Source organism: Magnolia sinica, chromosome 19 (genome assembly GCF_029962835.1).
Source record: "Magnolia sinica isolate HGM2019 chromosome 19, MsV1, whole genome shotgun sequence".
Lineage (NCBI taxonomy): Eukaryota > Viridiplantae > Streptophyta > Magnoliopsida > Magnoliales > Magnoliaceae > Magnolia > Magnolia sinica.
The window spans coordinates 5,802,964-5,825,604 of record NC_080591.1 but is presented as its reverse complement, the minus strand read 5'-3'; the positions used below and the strand labels follow the sequence as shown (position 1 = coordinate 5,825,604).

The window sequence follows — 22,641 nt, the reverse complement described above, 5'->3', positions numbered from 1 at the left end:
ATCGATGGCACGGGTGATCATAACTAGACCATTAGTAGACATCTAGTGGACAGAAAATACCCAACGGTCCGAATTTCACAAACAAGTACTATGCATAAAGGAACAGGATTTTCTCTTCAATCTGATTTTTAGAGCTCTGGCCCATATATATAGTGCTGACCTCACTATTTATATAGCTTGGATTCAGGTACCATTTGTGCTGAGTATACTACGATGAAGTGCAGTTGTACGGATCCCATACTCCACCAGAACACAAATGGGAAATGATATTTCTGCCCTCCAGAAGCGGATTGCGTGGTGTGCCACACACCACCCACCTCGGTGATGTGTTGACGTCACGGAGTTCTGTGGGCCCCACCATGATGTATCTATTATATCCACACCGTTCATCCATTTTCGGAGATCATTTGAAGTCATGGGCCCAAAATGAGGCAGATCCAAAGCTCCAGTGGATCACACCATACAAAGCAGTTTTGGCAATAATATCCACAGTCGAAACCTTCCTAGGGCCCGCCATAATGTTTATTTTCCATCCAACCTGTTCAAAAGGTCACAAAGCCCTCGATGAAGACAAAACACAAATATCAGCTTGATCCAAAACTTCTGTGGCTCCAAGAAGTTTTCAATGGTAGACGTTCAATCCCCACTTATTTCTGTGGTGTGGTCCACTTGAGTTTTGGGTCTGCCTAATTTTTGGACCCATACCATAAAATGATCTCCAAAAATGGATGGACGGTGTCGATATAACATATACATCATGGTGGGGGGCCACATAACTTGGTGACGTCAACACACCACCAAGGTCGGCGGCGTGTGGCGCACCAGGCAATCCGCTTCCGATATTTCCTGTCCTCCAGGGGCTGAAAATAACCACTTCAGGGGTGAAATTTTCATTTTCCCAACCCAAATTGGTTTGGGTAGGCCCACCAAGTACTAAGCAATTACTCTCTGTTTTCACTTCCCAGATTTCTTTTAGCCTGATATCACTTAACTTTGTCTTTTTATTCTTGAAAACCTATGGCTATCATTGCCTATCAGAGCTATGCTTTGGTGGGCCATCCCTTGTTCCCACACCAGCAACATTTTATATACACCACCCCCAATAATTCAGATTAGAATATAACAAGTGAAGGTGACCCATGAAAGGTATTATTGTAACAATAGGAATAAGACATTGTAATCATTCACATCCAATTTCGGAGTTGCAGCCGACAGTTCCACAGAATTATACCCAATTCCAACCATGAATTGAATAATGAAAGAGCATGAAAATACAAATCTACGTAGAACTAACATGCGTTTGGATGCAATGCATATTTGAGGCCAAAATTGCATTTAGCGGTACATCCGAACAGGCCGAACTTAACTTGTAAACAACAAGGAAATAAGGAATGGGGTCATCTGATACCATGAAAGAAGGCTTTTTCCACTGTAAATATCCTAACTCAAAAATCAGGCCACACATATATCAAATGGATACCTTTGGAAAAGCTCGCTTTTCGTTTCCTTGCTGTTAACCTTCTCTTTTCACTGTGTTGTTTCTGCTCATCAGAGCCGTAGTCTTGAAAGGATATAGGCTCATTGCTGTAAGCATAGAAAGGAAAAAAGGAGAGCAAATAAAAAGAGAATGCAGGAAGGAAAAAAAACAAGCCCAAGAGAAGAATATACTACACTCTCTCTCTCTCTCTCTCTCTCTCTCAATGAGAAAATTATATTCAGATTAGAATCTGTGAGATCAGATACGAACTCGATACAGCCTAATTAACTTATGTAATCAACAACAGAATTACACAGATTCTGGCCTGGTCAGCTCCTCAAGTGGGCCCACCAACATTGTAATTCTAATAATATTACATGTTTTCTACAATCTACATAGACTGTGCATGCTATTTTCTCCCTCATTTCTGCTTCCGGTCGAATGCAGAGGTAGCATTATCGAATGCAGGCATAGTGGAGTCAATCAACCTATCAAAATCAATCTCTTTAGATCGGAACTTGAACTTGTAGCCACTTTGGGCCCACGCCCGGATGCACAGGATGGGCTGTGCACAGCCATGAGGGAGACAGATCCGTCGCTTGTCTATGTCATCACCTTTGGCAGAGAACAGCTCGTCCGGGGCCACCGATGTCGCCTGGACAGCCAAGTAATCCCGTGCCATAAGAGAGAGCTTTGGGTAACGAGTGCTGTTGGCTTTCCACCAATCTAGAACGTCCGTGGCTATGGGCACTGGGGGCTCCGATAGGTACTGTGTCAGCTCGTCAGTGGAGGAGGCGGTCATGCTCATCCGGCGCCGCTTCCGAGCAATCTCCTCAGCAAAAGAGACGCTGCTTCCTTCTTCGGTGTCCTGAGAACTATAGCCATTAGGAATGCCTGGGAACGAGTACCACCTCATGAAATGGTGCCGAGCACCCTCGAGATACCTCTCTGCGTTGAGATCCTCTGGGAGGAGCTCCCCTTTGATCCTTGGATCAAGGATTGCGGCCATGTAAGAGGAGAGATTATAGACCTGGCTGCTGTAAGTCTGGGCTTTCTCCGCCATGTCATTGGCCGCGACCTTGAGCGCTTCAGGATTGGCGCGAGAACTGCTGCAGTTACCGATCATTTCATTGATATGGTCCATGAAGAAAAGTGCCAGGCCAAGCGTGGGAGATTTGCTTGTGCAGAGGTTGGTTGTGGTCTTGTGGAACGACTCCAAAAATGAATGCAAGCTAATCAAATAATTTTTCTCTGGAGCAGTCAGGAATGTGCTCCGATTTGCTGGGTTCCCCTCGTGCTTCTTGAAGGCAGTATCTAACGCAGCATAGGCCTGCATGATAGATGCCATCGCAGGAAGTTCATGATCAGACAATTGCAAACGACACAAACTTCACTTGACTGGGCATCACGAAAACATATTGAGTAGCTCCATCTCATGGATCATGACATGAGTATGATAGTTTAAGGATGTAGGCGGAAAAGGAAAGAGAATAAAAAAAATGTTTTGGTTTTGTACCACCATGAATGTATAGCAGCTGCAAATGATAGTATAAGGATGCCAAACAAACACACGCTATGCAAACCTGGCGAGTGTGTGGGACATCTGACTCCATGCATAAGATGGACACAGATATGCAGTTGTCCTGAAGCAAAAATCAGGCCAGGCCACTCATCAGGTGGACCACTCCTTTAAGAAAATGGCTTAACAGAACATGATAATGGTCCACATTCAAATTACATGTGCCACCTACCTGATGAGGAGACCAGCCTGATTCATGCACCAGGTCAACTGCAAGGTGGTGCCTATGTTATGCACAGCTCAGATACCTAACATATGCCAGGTTGGCCCTTGTGTCATCTGTAAAGGTGTGTGGGTCTAGAAAACCCAGACATAGGATACAGTGGGTCTTAGGTTGTTCTAGTATAAAGTTCCCAATGGCAATAAGAACTCTTTACATCAAATAGAAGAATCACGTAAGTAATACCTTCCGAACTACGTCGAGCATCGTGTATTTTCCACTCCAGCGCATTGATGCATCAAGAGGAATCTTCCAAGAACCCTCTTGATAAGCAGCTGCCATTTGCCTGAAATCCTGTGCAATCTCCAATGATGCATTCATCTCGAGCACAAATTCCTGGACCTTCGATATGATCTGTTTTGCTGTTCCCAAGCCATCCTCAATTATCAGATTCAGTGTGCGAGCGGCACAAGGGATGTAAAAGAAGTGTGACTCATGGGAGCCGGGCAGCTTCCGACCATCCAAATCCTTTTTCAACATGCGGCAGGCATTGATGGTGCTCTGACTATTATCATGAGTACATGAGAGGATTCTACTATCGTCGAAATTAAACATCTTGAGGACCTTCAACAGGGCGTGATGGATCTCATGGTCCCCGTAGTGGTAAGGTATGTGAGATATATCAAGGAGAAGCTTGTGTAAGGTCCAGTTCTCATCAATCCAGTGGACTGTAATGCTCATATAGCAGATTTGCTCGTAGTTGCTCCAGAAATCAAGGGTGATAGAGATTTTGGACGATTTCACCTGGAGCACGGATGCCCTTGTATCCTCTCGCATGCTTCTGTAGACCTCGAGAATGACAGCCTGGACCCTTTCTCTTGACCACAGCTTGACCGAGGGATTGAGAAACTTGAAGGAGTTTGTGAGGCCCTCATCCTCAAAGGTGGAGAGGGGAAGAGAACCTTCAATGAGCCCCTTTAGTAGAAACCAGTTTAGATGGTCGAAATCAACTGGGACTGGTTTTACTTGCGGTTGAGGCTTCTTGGCTACAGAGATGGGCTGTTGTTGTGGGACTTGAATGACTCCATCACCTTGCTGCTGATCATATCCGGGATGGCGGTTGTTGAGGTGCCTTCCTAGATTGCCTACATGAAATGTGGAACAACAAATGCAAGATTACAAAACATCACATCCTTTTGACTGACACCAAAGTTTTAAAGAAGAAAAATATTAGAGCTGAACTTGTCAAGAGTGTTATATAATGCTCAGGCCCAACATTTGCACTTTTCATTTTGCAAAGTGAACCCTGTTCAGTGATCCAAAGTGTAGATATGATGGGTCTCACTGTCGATGACCCATGCACTAAAAATCCCCCAGATTTGAAAATCCCAACTCTTCAATAGGCGGCCAAGAAATAGATCGTTAGGAAGACATGGCAACGGTTCACATGCAACCGAAAAACTAAAAATAAAAAAAGGCTCAACATCCGACAGTAAGGACTGTCCAATCATGGAAGTTCGGTGCACGGACCATCCTAGGCGACATCATATCAATGGTTTGGACCACTGACCCATAACTACACCTGTACAAACTGAAAGCCAGAACAGTACCATACACACATTTGGCTCTTTCATTTTTACAATATCAAATATAACTCTATGACTGTTTATAACTTCCTTTGGTATTCTGCAGTGGCAAATTTTCTCACGTTTTTCCTTCTTTTCTGAGAGAACACAATTTCTTTCACTTTTCTGAACATACAAGCAAAACAGGCGGTCCTTTAAAGACAATTTACCATCAGAAGGGGAAAAAAAAACCTACTAACTGAAGGGTGAAGAAAGCATTTCAGTGAGGAAAATTGGTGAACCTTCTTGCTTTTGAGTTGGAAAAGCTAGGCAAGGTGTGTTATTTAAGTAGTTATTTTGGTCATGCTTAACATTGAGTAGGGTTGAAGGACCTGAAAAGAAGATGAAGTGAAGACCTAAAAGGATTTCAATTGAGGTGGTGAGAATGGCTATGAATAAGGCCTTAGGATTGCTTGGCAAAACAAGATTTGTAAAGCCAACCCAATATAGATGGGACATGGCTTTTGATGATGATAGTTTCTGGTCATTTCTTGAAGCAAATAAAAACACGTTGCGGACTGTACAGGATGTAGACCACTACCTATGGCAATTGGTGAGATCAGGGTCCGCTGCCCATTAGTTTATTGGGCCTAGTTTTAGGCCCGGAATGTGCATTAATGATGACTCAAGTTCAAGCTCAGACCTTGATAATAAAAGTTGAATAGCCTCATATGCCGGGCCCAAACACAGACCAACCCAACAGATGGTACAAAAATTAGGCCCAGGCCCAGAACCCGACAGACCAGCTAAGCCCAATTTTCAGCACTACGTACCATGATAACAAACCTGAGCATGCACTGAACTCACACTCTTCAACATCTGTATACAGGACGATCACTGGGACGGGCCTGGGTGGTTTGGGTCCGGCTTTGAATTCTCCATAAAAGCACATGTACAGGTCAATGAAGGAATGGTTCTCAGCCATAAATTAGCGGCAATGGATGAGATTACCAGTGGCAGTAGAGATAGAATAGTTCTGCTTGCAAAATTTGCATCTTCGACTCTTCCCATCTGGATCTGTTTCAAAGAATTTGAGATATAATGACGTCATAGACTTCTTTCTGGGCTTCGCCATAGGAACAGCATTTCCTTTTTCCGAAGAACACAGTCCAATATCTATTGGATCAATGCTAGGTAAGAGTGCCATGTCCATCAAAGTTTTGCTTTCCAACTCTGCTCAGAGAAATAAGTAAAATCATATGAAATCTCTTGCTTGAGGTTCATAAAGCAGATACGTATCAAAAGAAGAGAAGTTCTATAAAGCAAACAAGAATAAAATGAGTCATCCATCCAGGGAATATAAAGCCAACATCCTAACTTTATGGAAAGACCTCAACTCTTTTGTTCTTAATCATGAGTGAACTGTCAAGTTTTTTTTTTTTTTTTTCTATTTTTAGCTTTCAAAAAAAAAAGTCTTCTTTACAAGAGATACATGACCTTTTCTTTTCCAATAACCAATACAGCTGTATATCCTAGTCTTACGGACAGAGAAACAAAAAGGGTGTATCTGTGGTTATATAGTTCAAGTTCAACAATGTCCTAGAAGTCGGCATAAAACTCAAATTCAAAATGGTGTCAAGGGAAGTCTACGCAGCAGATCCAGTGCAGAAGTCACCCAAGTTGAACGGTCAAAAAATTGGGAACTATGGTGAAAAAAATAAATAAACGATTGACAGATTAAAAAATGAACAAGGCACATAAAGATTAGATTATTGACTCCCCAAAGCATCATTCGTGTCATGTGCAAAGCCAATCAGAAAAAGACATTCAGGTTCCTTCACGTGTTCCTTTTCTTAAGAGACAATCTGAGTTTTTTACTGGCTTCTTTTAATTTGCTTTTTAATTCTCAGTGAAATCGGTGGCTCTCCTCTTGATGAATAATCCTACCATCTATACCTTTCAAGTGGGTAATTTACGGTCAGCAAAGGTTCCTCCGAAAGTCAAGGCTTTTACTTGTCATATTGACATCTGATCAGCTTTAGCATAAAGGATGGCTGTTTCCTAACAGATGCATTATGTGTTGCAAGGCTGAAGAAACAGCAAGTCATCTTCTTATTCACTGCCGCGTAGATAAGGAAATCTGGGAAGCCATTCTAGGCCAGATTGGGATGATCTGGCTATTCCCAGGAATTAGTTTCTCAGCCATTTGAAAGCTGATCATCAATGGCTTAGGGCTCAATAGGGAGGTGACTAGGGCACAGAATTTTCTTTGCAGTAATATGGCAAATCTGACTGGAGATAAACAGGAGTATTCGAAGGTTTTTAGAAAAAGGGCCTTTCCTGGTAACACCGGGCAAAATAAGCAGGTTGCCAGTGGATTGGGCAAGGGCAAACCAAAAATATATAAGTTTTTCAAGGGCTATAATCATTCAAAACTGGGAGTGTATTCTACTATGTAATTGAGTAGGGCATTTTCTCAGGAGGCTTCTCTCATGTTCTCTAGTTTTACATTGGTTTTATTTTTGGCTAGGAGGGTTGCTGCTGGGCAGTTTGGGATTATCTGTGGCCAGTCCTCCCTGTTTTAGCCCCTTGGGTAGCTTCTGCATGGTAGTAGGTGCATCTAGTTGTGTCAATGCATGTGTATTTTGTACTTTCCATTTTCTTCTTTGAATAAAATTTTATCATTCACCAAAGGACTTGATTCACTTCTTCAAATGGTTCATGATGAATAATGTTTTGAGTTGTTCTCAAGGTAAAATCATCATTTAATTGAAAACGGATTTCTGCTGTTGAGGAATGGTCATATTAAATTATTAAAGTCAAAACATGCCAAGTCAATGATTGACTCGCCCATGCAGCTAAATCGATTCAATTGTTGACTCGATGATTATCTTGTATTTTACACAGTGCTCAGCAAAAATGATTTATGAGTCCATATCAAGTTCTTGGACATTGCTAACCATATAAGCATGTTGTGAAAGCTCAAAATGATCATATCTAAACAAACTGGAAAGGAAGCTGCCAGATACCTTTCATGCTTTTAAATGAATTGCTAACATTCCACTCCATAAGGCTCCCACTTCTGTCACCAATGGTGACTGCCTGACAATCCAATGGAGTTTATCAGAAATAATCTCAATAATTATCTGAAACCTAAAAGGAAAATATGCATGGGATTCCATTGTTGAAAAAGAACTTGGAGCATTTTGACAATAAGATTGACGAATTCATTATATGGCACACAAAAAATCAGTCATTAGTGTCACAGAGATGCTAGTAGCCAACCCCAAATAGCTAGTATATGTATATGGTGTCGAAGAAAGCATCATCATCATAGCCTTCTCCAACAATTCAGGATTCTGATATTTTCCTCTTTTTTTCTTCTTCTTTTTTTCTTTTTCTTTTTATTGGCAATTCAGGATCTGATGTTAAAAGGTAGTTTAGCAAGAGTTTCACTATTTTCTGCCCACCATTAAAGGTAAATTAACGATTCATGCATCAGTAGCAATTTTACAAAGTAGACCTCATTCTTGAACAACAAGATATTTTGGTTACTGGATCCTCAATACCTAGATAGGAAGCAACCTGGTGTTCCAGCTTCTAATTGTATAGTACCTCTATTATTATATAAAGCTAATCCAAACCCTCCCAGCTTGGACAATTAACTCCATGGATACAAGGTTGTAATATTTTTGTGAAACAACTTTTGCTTGGGTAGTCTACAACAACCAAGGGCTCCAGCTGACCATGTCAGCGTTAATGAGATAATTCACGATATATGGCATCGCATTCTTGAGGTATGTTGTCTCATTGAACTTCAAGGGTAGTGAGGTGATCAAGGGAAGGTTAGGGCTATAGCCAAGCGGCTAGACCAAATACAATGATGAATATTATTATGGCCAATGAAGAAAAAGAGAAAGCAAGACAGGAAATAACAACAAGAAAAGAAAGGGAAAGGAAAACATCACAAACAGCGACTACAAAGAGCCCAAGGGGCACCCAAACTCAAGAAAAATACAACCCTTAAGGTTTCCAATCCCTAACACACACCGGTTAAGGGACCCTTCAGCTGAGACACTTTTGTTACAGAAGCACTGATTATTTCTTTCACCCCAAAGAGACCAAATCACCACCAAAAGGACCAACCTCCATTTGAAACAGCCCAGCAAACCAGACCAAATACTACTGCAGAAGTTCATTCTTTTTCAGTTTACTGGCTGTTTATGGATCTTTGGTCAGAACTTTTTCCATGTATATAGAATGCATAATTTTGTAATATGTACTTCCGTTCATAGGATGAGCACAGTGGAGATGAGGATGTCAAGATGGATGAGTGGCAAGACAATGATAGAATCAGGAATGAACGCATTCTGGGGAACTTTTAGGAGTAGCAGCAATAGGTAATAAGATGAGGGAAAGTAGACTAAGATGGTTTCACCCATGTGCAACAGAGGAGTGAGTAGGCTCAAGATTGTTGTTGTGAACGTAGGCCATAGAGTTATACAGCCCACCTGGATTACTATAATCTGGACCGTACAAGTGTACGGTCCATCTTATCTCTATATATTTGAGTGCCCCAGGGGCATGGATCATTTTGTAATAATTAAGAGACATTTTGGGCATTTTTAGTTTTTTAACTTAAAGTGAATAAAAGCAAGGGAGGCTCGTATTTTCACAAACTAGACGGTATCAGAGAGGGTTCTGATCAAGCTAGTGTTCTCCCCTCCTTCCTTCTTCACTTAAAATTCTTTTCCCCTCATTCTTCTTCTCTTCTCATTCTCTTGTTTCTCTTGTGCTAATTGTTCTTGGAGGAATCTCGAATTTTCTTCTCTTAAAATTCTTTTCCCCTCATTCTTCTTCTCTTCTTGCTCTCTCTTGTTTATCTTGTGCTAAGAATTCTTTAAAGAATCTAGGGTTCTCTTTTATTTGTGAGCCAGGCTTGTTGATGGCTCGTGCGTGAAGATGTGAGTGATGAAGGTTGTCATCCTCATAGTGTGAAGATGCATGAAATAGTGTGTATTTTATTTTTATTTTATTTTTACACACGCACACACCCCACACACTCACGCTGGTGGAATTTCACCACCTATGGGTACTCGAACCCTTGACCGGGAGTTGAAACTCCTAAGAGTCTACCACCCTTGACCGTGTGTGATTGACCTATGGTAATGTGTTGGGCTGATTGGTGCATCTCACGAAATGTGTTGTTCATGCCGACTTGAGTGATTAAAGCTTTCAAGTGAACAAGCAATGCAGCCCGCTTTCAGTGAGTGTAGTGCATTCTATCCTTCTGATTTTGTGTTTTGAAGGAGACAAAATTTGAGAAGAAATCTGATTTTATTAGTCCAAACTTTCTAGGGGCTCATATAACCTCTACAAGGTTACGTGGAACAAATGATTCGGTGTTCGAAATTTGTACGAGGCTTCCTGATGGCTAAAGGGAAGTTAAAATACTTGACCCCAAAGAAGCCTAATGAGAAAAATGGTAAATATGATGGGTGGGTTTAGGAAAAAGCTCAAATCTTGATGCATTTCCTTTGGCAGGGAGGGGTGTTCTAAGGTTTCTTCTTCTCCTTTGGCAGGGAGGGGAGTTCTGAGGTTCCTCCTCCTCCTCCTCCACTAGTCCATCCCACAAGACCATGTTACCTGGGCACGCCATATGAGCATGTCATTTCATTCAAAATTGAGGTGTTGAACACAGGCTTGGTTTCCATTTTGAAGTGTCAACATATAATTTGACTAATGACATCCAAATTCAAAGTCAGTACAAGGAAATGCTTGTTCACAAATAATCCTTCAAAGCCAAACACTCATCCCCATCAAAATCTACTCACCATAATGTATGAAAGAACGGAAAACTAAACCTAGGGTACGTTTGTTGTCCCTTGGGTACTTGAACCAGCAGGGGATGCCATTTCTACCCAAATTAGTATTCGATGCATTGAGACTACAAACTCAACTTTTGGTGTGTTGTTCTGAAAGGTGTTTCCCTGAGAGTTTGTCCCACAACAGGTATTTGTGAGGACATTGGTTGTCACTCCTATGTAAAGCATGGTTTAAAAATCATCCCGAAACAAACTGATACAGAGCAAGCCATGCCAGTTTCAATCCTGTGGCAAGTCACACTCTAACACTGCCACATACATCCATGATATAAATGGGCTCACGTCATGTAGTCATGGTGAAAAGTGTGTAAGCAATGTGGCACCTTGTGCACACGGGAGCTCTAATCCACTAAGAGTGCCCCAACCCTTCTTTTAATACAAATCTCTTTCCTTTTCTGACGCAGGACAGCCCTAATTATGATGCATGCTCATGGAGATAATTAAACAGCGGAAATAAAAGGAATAAATGATCTAAAATTCTAACAGTAATCATCATAACTGAGAAAATCATAAAGGAAACATGCAATGGAGCGGGCCATCACTACAACCATGGAGTATGGAATTCAATTACTACTTAGGTTGGATCCGGCGAGGGATGAGACCTCCCGATCTTGCATGGTCACACCCAATCGATCAATGAAGATCACTAGTCCGAAAAACCAAGAAGTTTCTCGGATTAGGGATTTGAGAATTTGGGGATTTAGGGTTTAGATCGGTTCTCAAGATTTTGATCGAAGAGGAATTAGCCAAAACTGAAAAATAGAAGAAAGAAAGTTATTACCTTGAGGAAGTTGGAGGGGCACAAGAAGAAATTAGAAGAAGAAGATCAAGGGGAGAGAAGAAGCACCATTAGAGAGAAGAGAGGAAGGAGGCAACCAAAGGGTTTGCTTTTCATTAATCAATAGTTGAAATTCGTGTTTAGGGCTTTACCCCACTTAAATAAGCAAATAAAGACATAAAATTACTAAAATACCCCTAGGATAAGCAAATAAAGATATAAGATTACTAAAAGACCCCTAACTAAGTCAAAAAACGTGCAAATAACATAAATATGGGAAAGTTTGGGCGTTCGGTCTTCTTTCTCCAATCTTCCTTCACATGTGTCTTCCCTAAGTGGGGTCTTTTATATGTCCAATCACATGTGAAAAGTCTTCAGCTCCTCAATATTCGTCTATCCACAAGGACGGCACTTGTGGTTGGCGCTTTCTTCGTTGGTACACCTTGAATGCACCTGTGTCCGCATCAATTCCCCTCGGGTGAGAAAAACTCGACCCCGACGAGTTGAAACTTTTGTAGCGCTCAAGTAGATCTGAATCAATACCCTACAATGCGTCGCCCGACAGCCACGTAGATTCAGACGATGGTTTGTTTTTCCACCTGACAAGATACCTTTGGAAACCCCCATCTCTCGTGGATACTATCTCGTCATCCAAGATTTCCTCAATTGCTTCTTTATGGGTAATGGGTGGAGGAGGGGGTGGAAGGGGTTGGGTAGCAAAATCAGAAAAAGGCCATGAAAGGGACGATGTATCAACAATGGGAGTATAGGCACGGACTAGATCTTCCACATTAAAAGTTGGATTAATGCTCATTTCAGATGGAAGGTCAACCCGATACGCGTTGGACCCAACCTTTTGTAATATCTTGAATGGTCCAGCACTACGCGCTTGTAATTTCTTTGCTGATCCTTGAGAGAATCGCTCTGGCCTTATTCGCACCATTACATAGTCTCCTTCTTGAAATTCTTGCACTCTACGATGAGAATCAGCTGAAACTTTATAATCATCATTGCTCTTATTTAACCGCTGTCTAATATGTGTATGCAAATCATGAATATGGCGTGCGAATGCATCGGCTGACTCAGAAGACCTTTGGGTAACAGACATAGGTAAGAGATCTATGGGCATTCTAGGTTTATAACCACTTACAATTTCAAAAGGACTCAAACCTGTAAATCTATTAACTGACCCATTATAAGCAAGTTCAGCAGTTGGTAAAATTAGGTCCCAAGTCTTAACATGTTCACCCACTAGACAACGTAGAAGATTTCCAAGGCTACGGTTTACCACTTCAGTTTGACCATCTGTTTGTGGGTGGTAAGCAGTAGAAAATTGCAAACGAGTTCCCATAATGTGCCACAGTGTCTTCCAAAAATAGCTAGTAAATCGAACATCACGATCAGACACCATGGTTTTAGGTAACCCATAGAGACGCACCACACCATCAAAAAAGATACGAGCAACATGAGACGCATCTGACGTCTTCGAACATGGGAGGAAATGCGTCATTTTAGAAAAACGGTCCACAATGACAAAAACGGAATCGTGCTTTTTTATAGTCTTGGGAAGCCCGAGCACGAAGTCCATACTAATGTCCTGCCACGGAGCATGTGGCACTGGCAATGGCGTGTACAGCCCGGTATTTTGCTTTCTTTGCTTTGCCAGCTGACATGTTCGACACTGCCCTAAAACTTTGGCTACGTCTCGCTTGAGGCTTGGCCAATAGAAACGATCTTCCACGAGGGCAATGGTCTTATCACGACCAAAATGGCCAGCTATCCCTCCTGAATGAAGCTCCCAGATGAGGAATTCACGAAGGGACATACGGGGAATATAAACTCTGTCTCCCTTGAAAAGAAAGCCATCTTTAAGAATATATTCACCCATAATATGCTGGTCACTAGAGAGCGACGCGTAAGTACCCCCAAAATCAGGACATATGGGGTATTCATCTTTCAGTTGCTCAAATCCGACTACCTCTACACTCAAGGAGTTGAGCAACGCCACTCTCCTACTAAGGGCATCCGCTGGTTTGTTTTCAACCCCGGTCTTGTGTTTCAAAACAAACGAATATTCCTGAAGAAACGCTACCCACTTGGCATGCCTTGGGTTGAGTTTCTTCTGAGAATGCAAATATCTCAAAGCCTCATGGTCAGAAAACAAAACGAATTCTTGCGGTAGGAGGTAGTGTCGCCAATGTCTCAGGGATTGCACTACCACATAAAATTCTTTGTCGTAAGTGGAGTATTTTTGTTTTGCCTCATTCAGTTTCTCACTGAAATAGGCCACTGGGTGTCCTTCTTGACTCAACACTCCACCTATACCGACACCAGACGCATCGCACGCTACTACAAAGACTGTAGAAAAGTCAGGTAGACGCATGACAGGAGCTTCCACCATCTTGCCCTTAATTTCTTTAAAAGCCTTGACGGCGGCTTTAGACCACACGAACTCTCCCTTTTTCATGCACTCGGTAATGGGAGCCATGATCGTGCTAAAACCCCTAATGAACCGACGATAAAAAGTTGCTAGGCCATGAAAACTTCGCACCTCATGAATGTTCCTTGGTTCTGGCCACTCAACTATGGCCCTGACTTTTTCAGGGTCTGCTTGCATCCCTTCAGATGACACTATAAATCCTAAGAACACAACTTGGCTAGACATGAATACACATTTCTTAAGATTAGCGTACAACTTTTCCTTCCTAAGGACACTACAGACCTTCTTTAAATGTTCAAGGTGTGATTCCTTAGTGGTACTATAAATAAGAATATCGTCAAAGTACACCACTAGGAATTTTTCCATGAACGGCCTCAAAGCTTGTGTCATCACCCGCATGAAAGTACTGGGTGCGTTAGTCAAGCCGAAGGGCATGACCAACCACTCATACAACCCATCTTTCGTCTTAAACGCCGTCTTCCACTCATCTCCTGGGCATATACGAATTTGGTGATATCCACTCTTGAGGTCTATCTTAAAGAATATAGTGGACCTGGCCATCATGTCAAGCATATCATCAAGTCTAGGTATAGGGAACCTATACCTGACAGTAATGTTTTACTGTCCACACACATGCGCCACGTGCCGTCTTTCTTTAGGCGTCAACAATGCAGGCACGGACACGGGCTCATACTCTCTTGGATGAAACCCTTTGGGAAGCTCATCAATTTGCTTCTTCAACTCTGCATGCGCTGGGGGTTCATTCTGTAGTGAGGAAGGTTCGGTAAAGTAGACCCTGGGACAAGATCAATGGCATCGTATGTCCCTCATAGGTGGCAACTCATTCGGTAAGTCTTCGGAAATACATCACCGTATTCCTTCAGACCGAGGTCACCTCACAGGGCAACTCTGAGGAACCTCATGTGTAATTTCTCTAGCCACAAGGGCATACACCAAAGAATCCTACTTAGCCTCTTTTACAAACTCAATTGCGCTTATTATATGTAAAGACGTAGGTTAGGATTTTCCCATTTCTCTAGGCTCACATGCCTTCTCATCCTTATTCTTCCCTACTGAATTCTCAGGTGGCATTTGATTAATTTTGATCATTTTACCATTATACATAAAACTACACGCATTCGAACACACAAATATCGTGACATCATTATCGAATAGCCACGGTCTACCTAGGATAACATGTCCCACATCCATAGGTAAAACATCACATCACAGGGACTCTTTGTATGACCCAAACTCGATGGGGACTAGACATTACTGGGTGACAGGTAGGGATGTCTTGTCAACCCAAGAAACATTATACGGGTCTGGATGAGGTGTGGATTTCAGTTTTAAGCGATCTAAGGTGCTAGTGGAAATCACATTCTGACAACTTCCACTGTCCACTATCACCTTACAATTCTTTTCACCACACTTGGCAATAGTGTAGAAGATAGTGCTTCGACGCCAGTCAGCACTACTTCTAGACTGAGCTAACACACGCCTGACTACTGCAAGCGTTGCTTCTCCATCCACTTCTTCATCAGTAAGTCCTCCTTCAGGGTGATACTCTTCAACTTCATAATCACCCTGGTCATCTCCACCCTCGTGGGACTCGCCTATAACTAAGGCTCTCCCACGGCTCTTCGTAGGACACTGATTAGACATGTGGCCAAGGTTGCCACACTCATAGCACTTCACTTGGCTCATGTTACTAGGACCGGCACCAAGAACCCCTTTGCCCTTGTCCTCCCTAGGCCTAGGCGGAATGGTCGCCTGTGCCCTAGGTTGATTACCAATATTAGGTCTAGTTCCTTGGGAACTAGATCTAGCATTGGAGTCTCGGGACTCGAAACGACGAAAGACAGGAGCCTTCAGATACTGCTCTAACTCCTGCACGACTTGATATGCTTCATCTAAGTCCGTTAAGGGCCGAGTAATAAGCTCGCGCTGAAGATCCGCACAAAGGCCCGTCTTAAAACGCGAGAGCGTTACTAGAGGGTCTTCTCGGATATCACATCGCATCACATACTCTTCAAATTTAGCGATGTAGTCAGCGGCAGGCATTGACCCTTGACGTAAGGATTGACATTGGTCAAGGAGCTTCTGACGGTATGAGAGAGGAAGGTACTTCTCCTTCAACTTCTCTTTCATCTCATACCAATGTGTGATAGGGGCTCTACCAACTCTTTCTATCCTACGCTCGGTGTTGGTCCAGAAGAGCTTGGCTTGACCCACAAGCTTCATCTTAGCAAACCGCATTTGACGGTTTTCTGACATGCCATACCACTCAAAGTAGTGGTCCATGTCAGCAACCCAGTCAAGGAATGCCTTGGGATCCAAGCGTCCATCAAAACTCGGGGCCTCAACTCTCACACTCTTCATCGCACGCTCATCTGGATCATAACGGTCTTGATGACCACATGTGGCTCGTGCCTCTCGCACCACACCACGACCGTTACCACGATCTCTATCCTCACTACCACCACGTGTGACAGCACGTTCTTCCATAATTCCTTCCACTTGGGAGTGCGCATCTTCCCCTACAGCGGGGTTTTCCTTTTGGGACGCCTCTAGTTGCTCCAACTTAGTCATGGTGGTGGTAATTTGGTTCTCAAGGCGGGCAAACTCACGCCTTTGACCCGCTTCTAGGGCGGTTATCTTTTGTATCAATTGAGCAAGTTGCTCAGATAACTGCTCGTTATTCATGGTAGGTTGAAGTCCGAAACCTCTACCTCTTCTCGTGGGCATACAATGAAGACTTGAACCAAACTCTACCTAACTAGACTACTAGGTGTTATGACTTTCAAGATGAATGCGATGAATGCAAAACTACTATGAACTGACACAATTAAGTTGAAACAGGAAACAACTCAAATCTATGGAAATTTTCCAGATTAGGAACTTTCTAAAATTGGAAAGTTTCTAAAATTGAAAACTTTCTAAACCTGAAACTTTCCTAAGTTAAACCTAAAAATCAAAACCCTAATTTGATAACTCGATCTAGACAAAAACCATGCAAGCCTAGGCTCTGATACCAAATTTGACGCAGGACAACCCTAATTATGATGCATGCTCATGGAGATAATTAAACAGCGGAAATAAAAGGAATAAATGATCTAAAATTCTAACAGTAATCATCATAACTGAGAAAATCATAAAGGAAACATGCAATGGAGCGGGCCATCACTACAACCATGGAGTATGGAATTCAATTACTACTTAGGTTGGATCCGGCGAGGGATGAGACCTCCCGATCTTGCATGGTCACACCCAATCGATCAATGAAGATCACTAGTCCGAAAAACCAAGAAGTTTCTCGGATTAGAGATTTGAGAATTTGGGGATTTAGGGTTTAGATCGGTTCTCAAGATTTTGATCGAAGAGGAATTAGCCAAAACTGAAAAATAGAAGAAAGAAAGTTATTACCTTGAGGAAGTTGGAGGGGCACAAGAAGAAATTAGAAGAAGAAGATCACGGGGAGAGAAGAAGCACCATTAGAGAGAAGAGAGGAAGGAGGCAACCAAAGGGTTTGCTTTTCATTAATCAATAGTTGAAATTCGTGTTTAGGGCTTTACCCCACTTAAATAAGCAAATAAAGACATAAAATTACTAAAATACCCCTAGGATAAGCAAATAAAGATATAAGATTACTAAAAGACCCCTAACTAAGTCAAAAAACGTGCAAATAACATAAATATGGGAAAGTTTGGGCGCTCGGTCTTCTTTCTCCAATCTTCCTTCACATGTGTCTTCCCTAAGTGGGGTCTTTTATATGTCCAATCACATGTGAAAAGTCTTCAGCTCCTCAATATTCGTCTATCCACAAGGACGGCACTTGTGGTTGGCGCTTTCTTCGTTGGTACACCTTGAATGCACCTGTGTCCGCATCATTTTCTCTTTTACTTTTAGTTGCCGAACATGGTAGCAAAGCGAGTTACATCACATTGACTTTCTCTATTTGGTCTACTTTTCTTCTTCTTAGTTTTCATCAATCCATTATCTTCACGATCAACCACTTCTTCAACGTTCTCACTTTCACCTTTTCCACACCCTCAAAGCTCATCTCAAACAGCATCCAAGTTGCTATCACTGGCGGGAAGCCCATCGTAATTGTAAACATTGTCACCATCATCACAAGAAGTCCATCTTTGTGGTGAATAGCAGTCCAAGTGGGAGCTACGTCCACAACAACTTGGCACCATTTTCGCCATGCCTCGCTTCTCACCATCACCATTTGTGGGCAATGCGATCGGCGTAGTAGTGTTCCCAACAAGGAATCTGGGTGATCCACATTCTGTTCATTGAAATGGCAAGGGTCACCTTCATTACTCGTATCCCAATAGAATTGTTAAGTTGCAAAAAAAAAAAAAATGCCGAAGGAGAACAACGTTTGTTGTCCACAACAATTTATTTGAGGAAATGCTTGCAAAAGAGAATGTGGTGGCTTCACTGGCTTGGAGTATGTTGGTTAATGGGTGATTGTTATCATTCATTTTATGTTATTTATTCCAATCAGCTCCTACAATGTTCCTTTTACTTATATGCAATGGAATGTTGGCAATAGGGCCCAATGCATACAAATCGTTCAAGGTATTCCTCGAGCAATCTGCGATGGAGGATTTCAATCTACACAGAAGTTTTTCCTTTCATTGATCTTCTCTTCATTTGTTAGACCTCTACTATGTTTTGTGGGTGTAGCTCACTCACCAGTTGTGTAGTATTGCAATATATCTTCACATGCAGTTGCCACCTCCTGACCAGTGTGTGTAGTTCACTCACCTATTGCCCAGAATTACACGTCTTGCTGCAAGGATTTTGCATGTGAATGATGTGTTGATGGCTCAAAGGTTGTCAAGTTTGGTTATGGTCTACAATTTTAAGAGCATAATTGTTGAACGTAGGAAGCCCAATCTAATGACATGCAGCAACAGAAGATCTTTGATCCCACTATGTTGAGTTTGAGGGTGGACTGTTAAGATTACAGACTCAATTTTTGAATGTTGTGTCTTATGATATTGCCTTGAGAGTTTTCCCTGTATGGGGTATTTGTGGGAATGCTAGTTGTCGCTTCTTTGTAAAGGGGCTCATGTCAATGTAGACTCGGTGAGGAGTGTGTAAACAATGTAGCACCTTGTGAACATGGGATCTCTAATCTAGTAAGAGTGCCCAAGCCATTCTTTTAGCATACATCTCTTGCCTTTTCTCATACTTTTAGTTTTGCTAACATAATAAAATACAAGTAGTACTTGAAAGACATTGATATCAATACAAGGTAGACAGGCAAGAATACCATATCCAGAATAACAAGCTTCTGGTTTTTGCCGATGTCAATATCGATACAAGATAGATGGGCAAGAAAACTATATCCAGAATAACAAGCTTCTGGTTTTCGCCAATGCCCCAAAAACTTGCAAGACAAATAAGCATCCGCCATGCCATTAAGTGCCCAAGTCACTAGCAATTCAGGGTACATCCAATCAAAACCCTAGGGCGTACACTCGACTTTATAATAACAACAAGCTATGATTGATCAAGTTCAGTAAAATGATTAAAACACATTGAAAAAGAGCAGTTCCAACTAGCAATCAATGCAAATTTTGAGGGAAAAGGAATGCGAATTTAAATAGTAAATGTTGCATTCCAAGAATCATAATTAACTACAAAAATCACTTTCAAAACCCCAATAGAGATAAATAAAGGGCATTTAGATGCACCATCAAATTAGATTGCAAATAAGCACATTGTAGTTTTCTTCCTCATAAGACCAGCCATGCTTTATGGGACATAATGTTGGGTAGTCGAGGAACAACATGTTCATAGGATGAGCATAGTTGAAATGAGGAATGAGGATGTTAAGGTGGATGAGTGGCAAGACGAGGAAGGGTAGAACTAGAAACAAATACTTTCAAGGGTACTCAGGAGTAGCACCCAATAGCTAATGAGATGACAGAAAAAGTAGATTTAGCTGGTTCGGCCATGTCTAGTAGAGAGTCTAGAGACCAAGAACTGCACATGTTAGAACTGAGCTGGTTAAAGTGAAGGCTCTAGAACCCAAAGGGATGTGACTGGAAGTAGTCAGAAAAGATTTGATGACCAATGGTTTAACTGAAGATATAATCTTTGAAAGAGTGGAATGGTAGAATAAGAATCGGGTAGCCAACCCCAGTTAGTTGGGATAAGGCTTAGAGGCAATGATGATGATGATTTCTTCCTTAAGATTCGTATTAAGGGTCTATAGTCTAAATTGCAATTACGTTAGTTTTAAGCCGGAGTTGAAAGGAATGGAACCGCCATTTGAGCATACAACCTCACCTTGAATGCTAGAAGGGGAATTCTATGATACTCAGGCCGTGTATGACACTTGAAACACAGGCACGCAGAAATTGTACAAGTCGCGCAGACCAACTAAGTTGCAGATCCCACTGGTATTAGGTCACAGTTGCAAAATCAGACTAGTTGAACAATCCTAACCTCTGATTTGTAGACACTTGTTTGTTGAAATGGGACCATTGGAAATCTTTCATTTTTATCCTTTCATTTTTATCCATCCAATAAATATCAAAACCATTCAGATGGTCAGGTAATCAAAAAAGATGGAAATTTTTTGTTCATGATACATCTAAACTGGGACTTATAACTTGAGCATTCTAATTTAATTTCCACACCGCTTATGCAATTTCTAAGTAATTTTTAGGTGCCTGCTTATCATCCATCACACTCTGCCTAAGTATAAAGTTTTTATCTGACGACAAACATGGTTAACCTTTGCAATTTCCTCCAGATTAAAGGGAATGTTCGCAATCCAATTCGTTTTAGCAACCAAACACAGCCAAAAGAAAAGAGCAGAAGCTATTTTATTACCTCGAAACGCATGAGAGAGGCTCCAGCCAGGATGGTGTTTGATCTCAAATTCTCCAACACGTTATCTGAAGAGAGAGAGAGAGAGAGAGAGAGAGAGAGAGAGGGAGTTTAGAAGGGAGCGCAAGAAAGGAAGTTAGGGTTTTGTAGAGAATGAAGGAGAGAGAGAGAGAGAGAGAGAGAGAGAGAGGGACAGGAACCTCACCGTAAGATGCTGCCTTCTCCGCCTTCTCCTCATTGCCAAAGAAGCTCGATCGAATCAAACCATGAGAACACCAATGAATTCAAGAGGCAAAGACGAAGAAGGCGACAGAGAGAGAGATCGCAGAATCTGTACAGAAAATGGAGCAGAAACGAGCAAAGAGAGTAAGAAAAGGAAAGGAGCGAGGGAGAAATAAAAGAAAGAAGGAAACAACATACAGAGAGAGAGAGAGAGAGAATTGTAGAGGGGAAGAGATGGAGAGAGAATTGCAGAGAGAGAGAGAGAGAGTTGCAGGCGAGCGAGAGAGAGAGAGAGAGAGAGAGAGAGAGAGAGAGAGAGAACGGAGCTGGGTCGGAGCTGGATCGGGGCTGGGTCGGAGCCGGATCGGAGCCGAGCGAGGAAGGAGAGGAGAGAGAGAAGATGCGTTTGTTTTGAGGGTTGCTAGGAGCCGACGCTCAGAAGCGTGATTTTGACGCCTTTTTGACGGCTTTGCTTTCTTAGTTGCCTTTGTCTGTTTCACCGTCCAGCATGTGTCGCCTCCCACTGGGGGCCATGTTCTGAATGATCCGATGATCGAACCGTCTATATTTCGGAAAATATGCTATACAAGCAATAATTGAATTTATAAAAATTAAAAGAAAGATTTCAATGGTTCGCATTCAACAATGAAAATCAAAGGTTAGGATGATCGAAAATGCGTGATTATGGGATTCTAAATTCTTTATCGTAGTAGCGACACTATGTACGGTTGAAATCATCGGATTATCTGAAATTGTGGACCCTAAAGGCAGCGCAAACGCTAAAACCTAAGTCGCGACGGAGGCAAAATGAGCACCTGCTTTCTTCCCTCTTACCGCGAAGCAATGCTGTGTGCTCGCTCGCGTGAGAAGGGCGATATGCTTGGCAGAACACGTGACAACTCGCAATACTTATGATAAATCCAGTATATTAATTAGATTAAAAATAATGTTTTAATTACTTTATTACAAAATATTTTTGTAGTATATTCGTTACTTTGGACACGATTATATGCCAAAAATGGACGTATGGAGAGAAGATCAGTTGTCCATATTCGAACTAGATATTTGGCCTATCTAATTCAATTACGAACGATGCATTACAGCCACAGTGCATTTATCTGATGAATGGCTAGGATCGTGCAACACAGATGCCGCGAAGTATCAATGCCTATCTCGCGAGGTAGTCGCATTACTTCAGAAAATCTCGTATTCTCAGGGGAAATCCGATTGCGTACTGAGTTACGCTCTTATCGTACCAGGTAAATGGACTTCCCCCTTAATGCATGTGGTCTATCTACGCCGCCCATGCCCTTATCCATCTAATATAAGGGGTTAAGCTCAAAATTGAAGCATATCCCAAGATCAAGTGGATAACGCCACAGGAAACGGTGGGGATAATGACTTCCACTATTGAAACTTTTCTACACCCTACAGTGATGTTTATTTGTCATCTTACCTTTTTATAAGATTACACAGACACGGATGAACTGAAAACAAAAATATATGTTTGATCCAAAACTTATATAGTCCTAAAGAAATTTTCAACAATAAGAGTTCAATTCAACTATTTCCTATAGTATGGTCGATTTCAACATTGTATTTACTTTATTTTTGAGCTCAAGCCTTAAAATTAGTTGAAAAAATGGATGAAGAGAGTGGATAAAATTAATAAATTAC

The 22,641-nt window shown here is 41.9% G+C and overlaps 1 protein-coding gene across 4 annotated transcripts; it reads right to left on the bottom strand.

Annotated features, from left to right (window-relative positions):
- Positions 1 to 1,691: 1,691 nt before the first annotated feature.
- On the bottom strand, positions 1,692 to 20,953 carry LOC131235595 (putative AC transposase). Of its 4 annotated transcripts, XM_058232827.1 has the most exons (6): positions 20,948 to 20,953; positions 20,746 to 20,810; positions 7,811 to 7,883; positions 5,793 to 6,014; positions 3,463 to 4,361; positions 1,692 to 2,807 (listed from the first exon to the last, which is right to left on the bottom strand). In XM_058232827.1, the coding sequence occupies exons 2-6, from the start codon at positions 20,755 to 20,757 to the stop codon at positions 1,899 to 1,901; spliced, it is 2,115 nt and encodes a 704-aa protein (XP_058088810.1). In that variant the 5' UTR covers positions 20,758 to 20,810; positions 20,948 to 20,953; the 3' UTR covers positions 1,692 to 1,898. The 4 variants fall into 4 exon arrangements, with proteins under 4 accessions (XP_058088810.1, XP_058088812.1, XP_058088811.1 ...); XM_058232829.1 differs by lacking the exons at positions 5,793 to 6,014; positions 20,948 to 20,953 and having other exon boundaries at positions 20,746 to 20,903; XM_058232828.1 differs by lacking the exons at positions 5,793 to 6,014; positions 7,811 to 7,883; positions 20,746 to 20,810; positions 20,948 to 20,953 and adding an exon at positions 5,628 to 5,786.
- Between the last annotated feature and the right edge of the window lie 1,688 nt (positions 20,954 to 22,641).